This window comes from Hemitrygon akajei, chromosome 1, assembly GCF_048418815.1.
Source record: "Hemitrygon akajei chromosome 1, sHemAka1.3, whole genome shotgun sequence".
In the NCBI taxonomy this organism is placed as follows: Eukaryota; Metazoa; Chordata; class Chondrichthyes; order Myliobatiformes; family Dasyatidae; genus Hemitrygon; species Hemitrygon akajei.
Window position 1 is genome coordinate 70,275,862 of NC_133124.1, and position 13,569 is coordinate 70,289,430.

The following is a 13,569-nucleotide window of genomic DNA, read 5'->3' on the forward strand; positions in this document are numbered from 1 at the left end:
AGCTCCATAAGGCACTTGTGAGACCACACTTGGAGTATTGTGTGCAGTTTTGGGCTCTTTTTTTAGAAAGGATATACTGACATTGGAGAGGGTTCAGAGAAGGTTCACAAGAATGATTCCAGGAAAGAAAGGATTACCGTATGAGGAACGTTTGGCAGCTCTTGGGCTGTATTCCCTGGAGTTCAGGAGATGAGGGGGGATCTCATAGAAACATTCCGAATGTTAAAAGGCCTGAACAGATCAGATATGGCAAAGCTATTTCCCATGGTAGGGGATTCTAGAACAAGAGGGCACGATTTCAGGATTGAAAGACGTCCATTTAGAACTGAGATGCAGAGAAATCTGTGGTAAATCTGTGGAATTTGTTGCTGTGGAGGCCAAATCTTTGGGTGTATTTAAGGCAAGGACAGATAGGTTCTTGATTAGCCAGGGCATCAAAGGATATGGGGTGAAGGCAGGGGAGTGGGGATGACTGGAAGAATTGGATTAGCCCATGATTGAATGGTGGAGCAAACTCAATGGGCCAGATGGCCTACTTCTGCTCCTATATCTTATGGTCTATTTTTTGTGTGTTGCTGCGCAATCTATGACCTCAGGAACATTTTTGGAATTGTCATTGACTCCCAAAAGGTCTTCTGAACCAGAGAAAAGTGAAATTAACTAATGTGAGGGACAAAGTTACAGGGAGAAGACCAGTAAAAAAGCAAGAGCTGTCTCTGGAGGGAAATGTTATATAGGGGAAGCAGGAACATTGTCTGAGTTGCTGGACTCGGGTTGGAGAATGAAAGGCTGTGATGTGGCAGCTTGAGAGAACTGCTTCTCTTCAGATCTTCTGAAACTTCTGACACTGGGCTTTATTGCAATCACAAGAGGAATCCTTGAGATCTGTGCCACACCAGCCTCCTCTGCCCTGAAACCCAGCGCCTTCTTACATCCTCTGATGAGACTCTATGGTAGCGGGGTTGAACAGGAAGATGGTGAAAGAGCAAGTCATGTTGTAACATGGTTGCAGCATGAGATCATTGAGAAACTTTCCCCTGTTCCTCTTTTACTGAAAGATACATGATGTATTTAACGCAAAACAAATCAAGCCTAGTTGAGACCTTCTCCTATATGGAGCCAGTTTAATATCCTGAACAACTTGTATACATAAGTGTTCTTCATAGTAATACCAGTGGCATTTCTTCCAATCACAGGGTGCTGACAAACTCACAGAGAAGTCAGGGGTAGGTGCTGCATGAAATTAGAACATAAAACATAGAACATATTGATGCACCATCAATAACTCTGAGACGTGAGTTAAGGTAGGCTTTTACTGGCTGGAAGAAAGCACAAGTAGCAAGTGACCACCACACAACATCCTGGAGACTTATACCGGGTCTGTGGGAGGAGCCACAGGAGCAGTCAGCAGGGGGGGCGTGTCCAGACAGATATATGTAGTTCACCACACATATATGAAATTTAATTAAGATATTGGAAAAAGAAAGAAAAGAACTGTACAGCACATAAACACCTCTCCTATGCTGCAATTTAAGCCTATTTAAACTAATCCCATCTGCTTGCTCGGGGTCTATATTCCTCCATTCCCTATCTGTTCATCTGCTTGTGTAAATGTCTCTTAAATGTTACTGCCATATCTGCTTCCACCACCACCTCTCACTTTCGGGGCACCTATCACTCTCTGTGTACAAAAAAACTTGCCCCCTAAAACTCCTTTAAAGTTGTCCCCTCTCAATTTATAGCTTCTTTCTCTTGTATTTGACAGTTCTTCCCCAGGAATAAGACTCTGACTATCCTCCCTATCTCTGATCTCCTAATCTTAAAAATTTCTATCAGATTTCCCCTCTGTCTCTGACTCTAGAGAAAATAATCCAAGTTTGTCCAAGCTCTCTTTACAGCTAATATTCCCTAATCCAGTTTTTGGAGAGATTGCAGAAGAGGTTCGCCAGGCTGCTGCCTGGATTAGCTATTGTTAATGTACCAATGTCACCAAATTCCTCTGGCAGCTCGTTCCGTTTATTAACCATAATCTGCGTGAAAAAGTTGCCTCTGAAGTTTCTATTATATCTCTCCACTCTCACCTGGCCTCTAGTTTGGCAGTGACTCTCCGGTACTGTAGATGGCGCTGTGATTGATGGTGACAGTCAGCCTTCCCGTTGTGTGTGTGTGGCGGGGGTGGGGGGCGGTGCTATTGTTACAGGCGGCGCTGTGCGTGGCGGTGAGTCCTCTGGTGCTGTTGGTGCTGCTTATGTGGATATGAGCCCTCCCATGCTGCGTGAGGCGCTGTGCCTTCTGGTACTGCGAGTTGTGTTGTCGCGTAGTTACCCGTCTGCTCGACTCCAGTCTCCGTGATGCAGAAATATGAGAAACTTGAGAAAATCGGCGAAGGTAAAGGGTCCTTCCGATCTGGGAGGGTCGGCGCTTGGGGCGTCACGAAAGCTGGTGTGTGGGGGGGGGGGAGTTGTCGATGACAAGTGTGAGGCCACGGGGACTCCCTCTTTCAGGGTCCCATCACGGAACCCGTCTGCCCTGCTGACAGGCCCCGAAGCAGCAACAGGGGAGGACTGGTCTCGAAATGAAGCCTATTCCTTCACAGTGAGTTCTCACTATTCGGCGCTCCACAGTACAATGTTCCCTCAGTACCCACTACCCACAGTTCAATCTCTCCAGATTTGTTGGACAAGTCTCTAACGATCCTTTGACCCATTCATTCATTGGTGGGCACCTTGTTCTAATATCCGAAGGCTCTATTGTCTTCACTTCAAATGTCAATCCCGGTCAAATAAGATGGAGTGATGAGAGAATATAAAAGGCTGTTTACTTTATCTGGTAAATACAGAGCTGATGGTACGTTCTTAGGATGTGAGACTGGTAATTTGTCTTTGAAAAGGAGTTTATAGATGCAGACGCAGAGCGTTGTAAACCCGAGGAAATCTGCAGATGCTGGAAATTCAAACAACAACACACACAAAATGCTGGTGGAACACAGCAGGCCAGGCAGCATCTATAGGGAGAAACGTCGACAGCAGTCCTGACACAGGGTCTCGGCCCGAAACGTCGACAGCGCTTCTTCTGATAGATGCTGCCTGGCCTGCTGTGTTCCACCAGCATTTTGTGTGTGGCGTTGTAAACCGTTAGCTTCCCCTGACACCCCAAGCGCCGGCCGTCCCAAACCAGAATGACCCTTTGCTCTTCTGTGAAGATCATATGAACTCTAAAGCAGACAAACTGTAGGAGATTTGGATATTTGGTAAACGAAGGACGTAGTGGAGTATACAGTTAGACTTGATCATCTGCCCTTCGTGCTCCAGCTGTTCACAGTCTGCAGCATCTGGACGATGGGGTTAAGGGTAATACTGCACCCAAGTCCGCAAATGGTCTGGAGCACATAAGGAGTTCTGCTTACAGGTCTGGTCGGCTTACTTTAAGTAAAGTTAGTCTTTGAAAGCCGCCAGGAGTTGACAGCGAGCATTTTCAGATTGCTCAGCCACTCAATAAAGCATCACTACTTTCTCACCCATGCACCTCATGCCCAGACGTCCGTTGATCTATTCCTCCTAGATACCAAACAACTGAGTATCACATCCAAATCTCCTGCAGTTTGTCTTCTTGAGAGTTCTCATGATCTTCACAGAGGCTCAAAGATGGGATCTTTTACCCATGCCTTTCACGTTGGATCTGGAAATGATATCTGGAGTTTTTTCTTGGCGGGTGGTAATCAGCATGCAAGGTCCTTCGTTGCTGATGCAGCGCGAGGTTTAAAAAGAGCTCAGGTGCTTTTCAGCTTTTTTCCAGCAGGCAGCAATCAGTGTGGAGCAATAAAAAGAAAGAAAGGAGATGTAAGCATAGTGGCCATTGTGTGAGTGGGGCTTTGTTAGAGGGGTCCAGCATTGGCTCAACAGGCTTGGGTAAGCACAGGTGGAGGTTCTAAGTAAGTAAGTTGGTTTCTAGTATTTTTTTTAACTGTTGGTACATAGCTAGTGTGTTGGGAATGGATTTGGAGGAGGTAGCATGTTCCTTGTGTGAGATGTGGGAACTCTGAGAGACCTCCAGTCTACTTGATAACTAAATCTGTACAAAGTGCATCAAGCTGCACCTCTTCAGAGACCCTGTTAAGCAACTGGAGTGCAACTCAGTCATCTTGGGCTCATATGGGAGAATGAGGAGGGGATAGATAGCTGGGAGAGGTAGTCACCCCTAAATTGCATGTCACAGGTCCCTGATCCAGAGAGGGAAAGGAAGTAGGCAGCCAGTGCAGAGTACCCCTGTGGCCATTCTCCTCATTAAAAAGTATACTGCTTTGGATAAGTATACCACTTATTTCCCATGGTAGGGGAGTCTAGGACAAGAGGGCACGACTTCAGGATTGAAGGATGTCCATTTAGAACAACGATGCAGAGAAATTACTTTAGTCAGAGGGTGGTAAATATGTGGAATTTGTTACCACGTGGCTGTGGGGGCTAAGTCATTGGATGTATTTAAGGCAGAGATAGATAGGTTCTTGATTAGCCAGGGCTTCAAAGAGCATGGGTGAAGGCAGGCAAGCTGAGATGACTGGAAGACTTGGATCAGCCATGATTGAATGACAAAGCAGACTCAATGGTCTGAATGGCCTACTTCTGCTCCTATATCTTATGGTCTTATAAGTCTTATGGATACTTTTGGGAGGGAATTACCTAGCAGGAGGAAGTCGCAGCACCCAAGTCTCTGGCACTGAGTCTACCTCAGTGGCTCAGAAAGGAAGAGGGGAAAAGAGTAGCGATGGGGGATTCTATAATTAGAGGAGCAGAAAGTAGATTCAGTGAACGTGAAAGAGACAGTTGGATGGTATGTTACTTCCCAGGTGCCAGGGTTAGGGATGTTTTGGAACTGGTCCACAGTATTCTAAAGGGAGAGATGAACAGCCAGACGTTGTGGTACATATTGGTACCAATGACATACAATAGATAGGAAAAGGGAGGTGGTCCTGAAGAGAGAATATAAGAAGTTAGAAAGTCAAGTTGTCACTTTTTATTGTCATTTCGACCATAACTGCTGGTACAGTGCAGTGTAAAAATGAGACAATATTTTTCAAGACCATGGTGCTACATGAAACAATACAAAAACTATGCTGAATTACATAAAACAACACAAAAACTATACTAGACTACAGACCTACCCAAGACTGCATAAAGTGCACAAAACAATGCAGGCATTACAATAAATAATAAACAAGACAATAGGCACAGTAGAGGGCAGTAAGTTGGTGCCAGTTCAGACTCTGGGTATTGAGGAGTTTGATGGCTTGGGGGAAGAAACTGTTACATAGTCTGCTGAAAAACAGGACTTCTAGAGTAGTAATCTCAGGATTGCTGCCTGTGCCACGTACTAGTGAGGGTAAGAATAGGATAATTTGGCTATGCATGTGTGACTGAAGAATTGGTGCTGGGGACAGGGTTTCATTCAGATTTATGGATCGTTAGGATCTGTTCTGGGGCAGGTATGACCTGTGCAAAAAGGATGGGTTACACCTGATCCCGAGTTGGACCAGTATCTTTGCAGGCATGTTTGCTAGACCTATTGGGGAGGGTTTAAACTAATTGGGCAGGGGAATGGGAACCGGAGTGATAGGACTAAGGATGGGGCATTTGGTATACAAGTAGCTGCAGTGTGTAGTGAGATGGTGAGGAAGGACAGGCAGATGAAAGGACAAAATTGCAGTCAGTGGAATGAGTTAAAGTGTAACAGAGAACCAAAACCAAAAAAGGATGATGATTACAGGACTGAAGGATTTATATGCGAATACAGAAAATATATGGAACAAGGTAGATGATCTTGTAGCACAGGAAGTGATTGGCTGGTATGACTTTGTGGGCATCACTGAGTCATGGTTGAAAGAAGGTTAAAGTTGGGAGCCTAACATCCAAGGAAATACATTGTATCGAAAAGACAGGCAGGTAGGCAGAGGGGATGGGGAGGCACTGTTGGTAAAAAAGAATTAAATCAACTCCTTAGAAGTGACAAAAGATTGGAAGATGTTGAATCCTTGTGAGTACAGTTAAGAAACTACAGTGGTAAAAAGACCCTAATGTGTGTTATATACTCCAAACAGTAACCAGGATGTGGGCTACAAATTACGACGGGAAATAAAAAAACGGCTTGTAAAAAGGGCAGTGTTGCGATTGTCATGGAGAATTTCACTATGCAGGTGGATTGGGGAAATCTGATTGGTGCTGGATCCCAAGAGGGAGAATGCCTAAGAGATGTCTTCTTAGAGTACCGTAGTTTGCAGTGGAGTCCACGAGGGGAATGGTAATTCAGGATTGGGTGTTATATAATGACCCAGATTTGATTAGTAAGCTTAAGATAAAGGAGCCCTTAGGAGGTAGTGATCATAATATGATAGAATTCATCCTTGCAGTTTGAGAAGGATAAACTAAAATTTCATGTATCAGTGTTACAGTGGAGTAAAGGGAATTACAGAGGCATGAGAGAGGAGCTGGCCAAAGTAAATTGGAAGGAGACAACAGCAGGGATGACAGTAGAACAGCGAAGGCTGGTTTTTCTGTGGGAAATTCAGAGGATACAGGAAAGGTACAACCTGAAGATGAAGAAGTATTTTAAATGGAGAATGAGGCAACCGTAGCAGAGAGGGGAAGTCAAAGAGAGCATAAAAGGAAAAGAGAAGGCATATAATAAAGCAAAAATTAGTGGGAAAGTAGAGGATTGGGCAGCTTTTAAAAACAACAGGAGACAACTAATAGAGTCATAAAGAGAGAAGAGATAAAACATGAAGGTATGCTAGCCAATAATAAAAGTGGATACAAAAAGTGTTTCAGGTATATAAAAAGAGAGGTGAGTGTGGATATCGGTTTGCTGGAAAACTATTCTGGAGAGGTAATGAGAGGACAAAAAAAGGTAGAAGAACTTAATAAGTATTTTGTGTCTGTCTGCACTGTGGAAGAGGCTTGCAGAATGCCAGAAATGCAAGTGTGTCGGGACTGAAGTGAGTATCATTGCTATTACTACAAAAGTACTTGGGAAGTTGAAAATTCTGAAGTTAGTTAAGTCAGCTGGACCAATAGATTACACCCCAGGGTTCTGAAAGTAGTAGCTGAAGAGATTGTGGAGGCATTCGTAATGATCTTTCAGGACTCAGTGGATTCTGGAATGGTTCCTGACGATAGGAAAATTGCAAATGTCACTCCACTCTGAAGGAGGCGAAGGAAATTATAGCCCGGTTAGCCTGACTTCAGTGGTTGAAAGATGTTGGAGTCTATTATTAAGGATGAGTTTCAGAGTAGTTGGAGGCACATGATAAAATGAAGCCCCCTTTCATGTTAGCCTTTTCTGCTCAGGGGAAAAAATCTCTGCCTATCCACTTAATCTATTCCTCGCATCACCTTGTACACCTCTTTCAAGTGACCTCCAGAAAGAAAAGCCCTAGCTCACTCTGCTATCCTCATAAGGCATGCTCTCTAATCCTGGCAGTTCCTAGTAAATTTCCACACACTCTGTAAAGCTTCCACATCCTTCCTATAAAGGGGCAATCAGAACTGAACATAATACTTCAAGTGAGGTCTAACCAGAGTTTTATAGGTCTGCCACATTACCTCGCAGCTCTTGAACTCAAACTCAATCTCCTGACTCATGATGGCCAACGTGCCATATGCCTTCTTAACCACTGCAACTGTGAGGGATCTGAAGGGTATTTAAAGGGACACTTTTTTGTGCAAGGGAATTGTCTCTTGGGCTAAGTGACAATTAGAGCTAGATGTTGGAGATGGGGACAAGATAGTGTTTCCCCAAAGAGAGGAGAGTAAAGATACAGCCTGTTAGATTTTGCTGTGTGCTTTGAAAATGACATTTGATGTGTTTATGGCAGCAGAACAAGAAGCCACCCTTACTGAGAAAATGGGAATCCTTAACAGTAAAATTTTGCCTTAATTGAATTGGCTGTTGGCCCAAGAACAAGCTAACAAAGTCGAAACCCAGCAACTCAACCTAACATGTAAACCGCTTAAAGCATAGCACAAAGATTGAGCAAACCCGAGGGATCAGGATCTGGGTCTGGATTGCATCAAAGTGAATGAATTAATAGCTAGGGGGTTGGGATCCTGACATCTGGGATGGCGATATATAGTATGACATGATACTCAACATGGTAATGCTCCTGACCTTCTCACCAACTGATGCAGCACAGTTAGAAGACCCCTTTGGCATAGTACATATGCAGATAGTCCCAGTTTCCTGCATTCAGCACACATACCTCCAAGACTGCCCTTCCATTTACCTATGCAAGTATTTCTTAAATGACACTATCTTGCACTTGCCTCAAACACTTCCTTTGGCAGCTCGTTCCACAAACTCAGCACTCTCTGTATGGTAAAGATTGCCCTTCAAGGTCCTTTTAAATCTTTTCTTCTCACCCTAAATAATTTTCTCCTAGTTTTGGACTCCCCTATCCCGGAGAAAAGATTGATGCTATCGACCTTATCTATGCCTTTCATAATTTTAAACATTTCTATAAGGCTGTTCCTCATTCTTTGATGTTCCAAGAAATGAAGACAGCCTGACCAATTTCTCCCTATAATTGTCGTAGTCATAGAGTAACACAACGCAGAAAAAGGCGCTTCAGCCCAAATGGTCAATGCTAACAGCACATCTTTATTCTCTGTGAGGCCCAGTGGCTCGTGTTCAGCCCTCAACCCTCCAATTCTTCCCCTCCTGTTTTTCACACAGAGAGTGTTGGGTATTTTGAAAGAATTACCAGAGGAAGTGTGGAGGTGTAACAATTACAATGCTTAAAGAACATCTGAACAGACACATGGATAGAAAAGGTTAAGAGGAATATGAGCCAAATGTGGGGAAATGGGATCAGCTCAGGTAGCTCCTGATGGACAAGGTGTGCTGAAGGGCCTGTTTCTATTATGTCTAATTCTGTGAGTCTAAATTTGGAAATGCCATCAGCATCTATTCTCCTTACTCAGGAACCTATGGGACAGTGTTTAAAGCAAAGAACAAAGAAACTCATGAAATTGTGGCACTGAAGAGAGTTCGACTGGATGATGATGACGAGGTAAATGATCCAAAAAATCTGGGGTGCAGCTCACTTGTACCTGTTGTGATAGGACATAGTTCGTCCCCTGGAGTACAGGAGATGCCTGTATCCCCTGCAGTTGTAGTGTAACCTCTACTCTAGGGTTACATGTCTGCTGGAGAGCACCCGGAAATGCAGAATTTGGGGTTACAATGTGTATTTTGGCCCTCTGGGGTGGCATTTTGCTCGGGGGAAGCTTACGGAGCTGCAAGATGTTACTGAATTTAGCTGGCGTTAACATATCTGGTTGTGGTCCTCTTGAGTTATGGGGTATGAAGCACCCTCTGCAGTTAAAGCCAAAAGCTGATCCACATAATTTATTTGTGTTCTTTCTCACTCAGGGGGTGCCCAGCTCAGCCCTACGAGAAATCTGTCTTCTGAAGGAGCTGAAACATAAAAACATTGTGAGGTAGGAGTAATCTGCTGGTCAGAAGGATGTGGACACTGCAGAAGAAAATGTGGCTGATCTTCTACCACAACACCACTCTCCTCCACCAACTACTGATTACCTAAATATTTTAAAGTCTTCTAACTTGTCTTTATGTACACAGCAACTGAGTCTCCACTTGTCTGCAGGTGGAGAATTCCAAATATTTATTACTTTCTGGGTAAAGAAATATTTCTCTTCTCAGTGCTACATGGATGATTCCTTATCCCTGGCCCAGCGAGAGTTCACATCACCCCTGCTTCTATCCTTTCCAGCTCAGGTGAATTCTGCTCATTTTACTCATATCATCTCATTCTTCTAAAGTGAGTTCAGGCCCTGTTGCTTAAACTCTTCCTGTAAAGGTTAAAGAGTTGTAATAAGAGAGGAAGTGGGTCTTGTACAACAATGAACCATACAGCACAATATGGACCCTTGGGCCCTCATTGCTGTGCCAGCTTATTAACCCACTTCAAGATCAATGAACTCTTCCCTCCCATATAGCCTTCCACTTTTCTTTCATCCATATGCCTATCTAAAATGTCCCTAATGTCTACCACCATCCATTGTAGTGTGTTCCACACATCCACCACTCTCTGTGTATCTGTGTAAGAAAAACAACAAGAACCCCCTTTAACAAATCCCCTATAATTTTCTCCAATCACTTTAACATTATGACCCCTTGTTTTAGCCATTTCTGCCCTGGGAAAACATCTCTGGCTGTCAATTCTATCAATGCCTCTTTTCATTTTAAACACCTCTATCAAGTCACCTTTCAACCTCCTTTTTGTATTTCTATGTAATAAGGGGACCAGAACTGCACACAATACTTCAAGCATAGTGTGTTAGCTAGAGTTTTATAGAGATGCAACTTTACGTCACAGCTCTTGAACTCAACCGCCCCCCCCCCCAACTTTGAAGGCTGACTCTTATCGACTGTGAGGGATCTATGAATGTGGACCCCAAGATCCCTCTGTTCCTACACACTGCTAAGAATCCTGCCATTTAACCTGAAATTTGGCCTTCAACTTCAGCCTTCCAATGTGATTCACTTCACACTTTTCCAGATTAAGCTCTGTCTGCCTCTTCTCAGTCCAGCTTTGCGTAATAGGATTGCTCTCTTGAATCCAGTGGACCTGTGTCATAATAGATGTTATGATACAACACAGGAACAAGAGCAGGCTACTTGGCCATTCACCTAACCAAAGCCTCAACTCCACTTCTGTGTCAGTTTCTCAGGGCCTTCAGTTCCCTTATATTTCTTATTACTTGGACAGTACAGCACAAGAATGGGCTCTTTGGTCCATGATGTCTGTGCCAACCATGATGCCAGTTTAAACTGGACATCTCCCTGCACATTGTCTGTATGTATCAATTCCCTCTCTGTCTAGGAGCTTGTCTAATTGTCTCCCATCCCCATTTGTATCTACTTCCATCACTTTCCCTGGCAGTGCATTTCAATAACCTCCCACTTCTGAGTAAAAACAAAGTTGCCTCCTAACTGTTCTTTGGGAAACTTCCGCTTTTGTCTTTAGTATCGCATATTTCTAACATGGGAAAAAGATTCTGATCATCTACTCTATCTAGGACTCTTGAAATTTTATAAACATTCATCAGGTCTCCCTTTAGCCTCTGAGGGTCCAAGAAAATAGTCCAAGTTTGTCTAACTGCTCCATACAGCTAATACTCTCAATTCCAGGCAACATCCTGATGAACCTCTTCTGCACCCTCTGCACACTCTCCACATTTTTCCTGTAATGGGACAACCAGAACTACACACAATACATAGAAACATAGAAAACCTACAGCACAATACAGGCCCTTCGGCCCACAAAGTTGTGCTGAACATGTCCCTACCTTAGAAATTAATAGGCTTACTTATAGCCCTCTATTTTACTAAGCTCCATGTTCCTATCTAAAAGTCTCTTAAAGGACCCTATCGTATCCGCCTCCACCACCATTGCTGGCAGCCCATTCCACACACTCACCACTCTCTGAGTAAAAAACTTACCCCTGACATCTCTGTACCTACTCCCCAGCATCTTAAACCTGTGTCCTCTTGTGACAACCATTTCAGCCCTGGGAAAAAGCCTCGGGTGACTATCCACACGATCAATGCCTCTCATCATCTTATACACCTCTATCAGGTCACCTCTCATCCTCTGTCGCTCCAAGGAGAAAAGGCCAAGTTCACTCAACTTATTCTCATGAGGCATGCTCCCCAATCCAGGCAACATCTTTGTAAATCTCCTCTGCACCCTTTCAAATGCGGCCTAGCCAAAGTTTTATACAGCTGCCGCATGACTTCCTGACCTTTATAATCGACATCCTTTAACCTTTAACTTCCTGTATCTACATGTGTTGCTGTTTTCTGGGAGCTACAGACCCACATCTCAATATCACTCTGTACCTCAATGCTTCAAAGTGTCCTACCATTTAATGTGAACTTTCCTCTTATATTTAACCTCTCAAAGTGTAACACCTCATACTTGTACATATTAAACTCCATCTACTTTATCACTGTTATTTTTCTAGCTTGTCTATATCCCAAAATGTGCACTTCTAATAACTTGATTAGTACTATATCTTTCCACATATTGACTGGGAGTCCCATTCTGTAAAAGGACTAGATGGGATAGAGTTTGTCAAATGTGTTCAGGAAAGTTTTCTTCATCAGTATATAGAAGAACAAAAAAGGGTGCGTGCCATTCTGGATCTGCTATCCAGATCTGCGAAGTGTGGATTGGGACAAGCTGCTTTCTGCAAAGGTGCACTTGTAAAGTGGGAGACCTTCAAAAATGAAATTTTTAGAATAGAAAGCTTGTATGTGCCTGTCAGAGTAAAAGGTAAAGATAACAAGTGTAGGGAACCTTGGTTTTCAAGAGATAGTGAGGCCCCTGGTTAAGAGATAAAAGGAGGTGCATGGCAAGTAGGGACAAATAAGTTGCTTATAGAGTACAAAAATGTAAGAGAACACTTCAGAAATAAATCAGGAAAACGGAAAGATGGCATGAGGTTACTGTAGCAGTCAGGGTGAAGGAGAATCCCAAGGGATTCTATAGATATGTTAATAGCAAAAAGATTGCTAGGGACAAGATTGTTTCTATGGAACACCAGAATGGTAAAATATGTGTGGAGCAAAATAGATAGGGAAGATCTAAAATAAATTCTTTGCATCTATATTTATTCAGCAGATAGATACAGAGTCGAAGTGAGGCAAAGCAGCATCAACTCCAACAACTCTGTACAGTTTACAGAAAAGGAAGTGTTTGCAACCCAGAGACAAATCAGGGTGGATAAATCCCTAGGCTTTGACAAGGTGTTCCCTCGGACCCTATGGGAGGCAAGTGCAAAAATTTCCCTAGCAGGGATATTTAAAACATCTTTAGTGACACGAGAGGCATCAGAGGATTGGCTGATAGCCAATGTTGTTCCACTGTTTAAAAAAGGCTCTTAACATAGACCAGGCAATTATAGGCCAGTGAGTTTGACGTTAGTTGTGGGAAAGTTATTGGAAGGTTTTCTAAGGGGCTGGATATATAAGTATTTGGATAGACATGATAGACTGATTAAGTATAGTCAGCATGGCTTTGTGTGTGGTAGATCACGTCTGACCAATCTTTTGAGGAAGTTACCAGGAAAGTTGATGAAAGCAAGGCAGTAGATATTGTCTACATGGATTTCAGTAAGGCATTTGACAAGGTCCCTCATGGGAGGCTAGTCAAGAAGGTTCAATTGCCTGGTAATCAGGATGAAGTAGCAAACTGGATTAGACATTGGCTTTGTGGGAGAATCCAGAGTGGTAGTATAAGGTTGCCTCTCTGACTGAAGGCCTGTACCTAGTGGTGTGCCACAGGAACTGGTGCTGAGGGCAGAAAATCTGGTTCAATTCCGACCTCCAGCACTGTGGAATTTGCACCTTCTCCCTGTGACTGGGTGGAGTCCCACTGGGCACTTTGGTTAACCCCTAATTCCAACAATGTGCAGGTTAATTAGTTCATTGATACTCTAAATTGCCCCTGGTGTGTAAGTGAGGGGTAGAACCTGAGGAGAGTTGATGAGAATG

General features: G+C 43.5%; 1 protein-coding gene across 2 annotated transcripts in view; it reads left to right on the plus strand.

The window, feature by feature from the left end:
• Positions 1–2,240: 2,240 nt before the first annotated feature.
• The window catches only part of cdk5 (cyclin dependent kinase 5), a 68,861-nt gene continuing 57,532 nt past the window's right edge, over positions 2,241–13,569 (plus strand). For both annotated transcript variants that reach the window (XM_073045244.1, XM_073045237.1), the window contains exons 1-3: positions 2,241–2,388; positions 8,970–9,058; positions 9,421–9,488. In XM_073045244.1, coding sequence (XP_072901345.1) covers positions 2,352–2,388; positions 8,970–9,058; positions 9,421–9,488 — 194 coding nt within the window. In that variant the 5' untranslated portion in view covers positions 2,241–2,351. The remainder of the gene's footprint in view (positions 2,389–8,969; positions 9,059–9,420; positions 9,489–13,569) is intronic.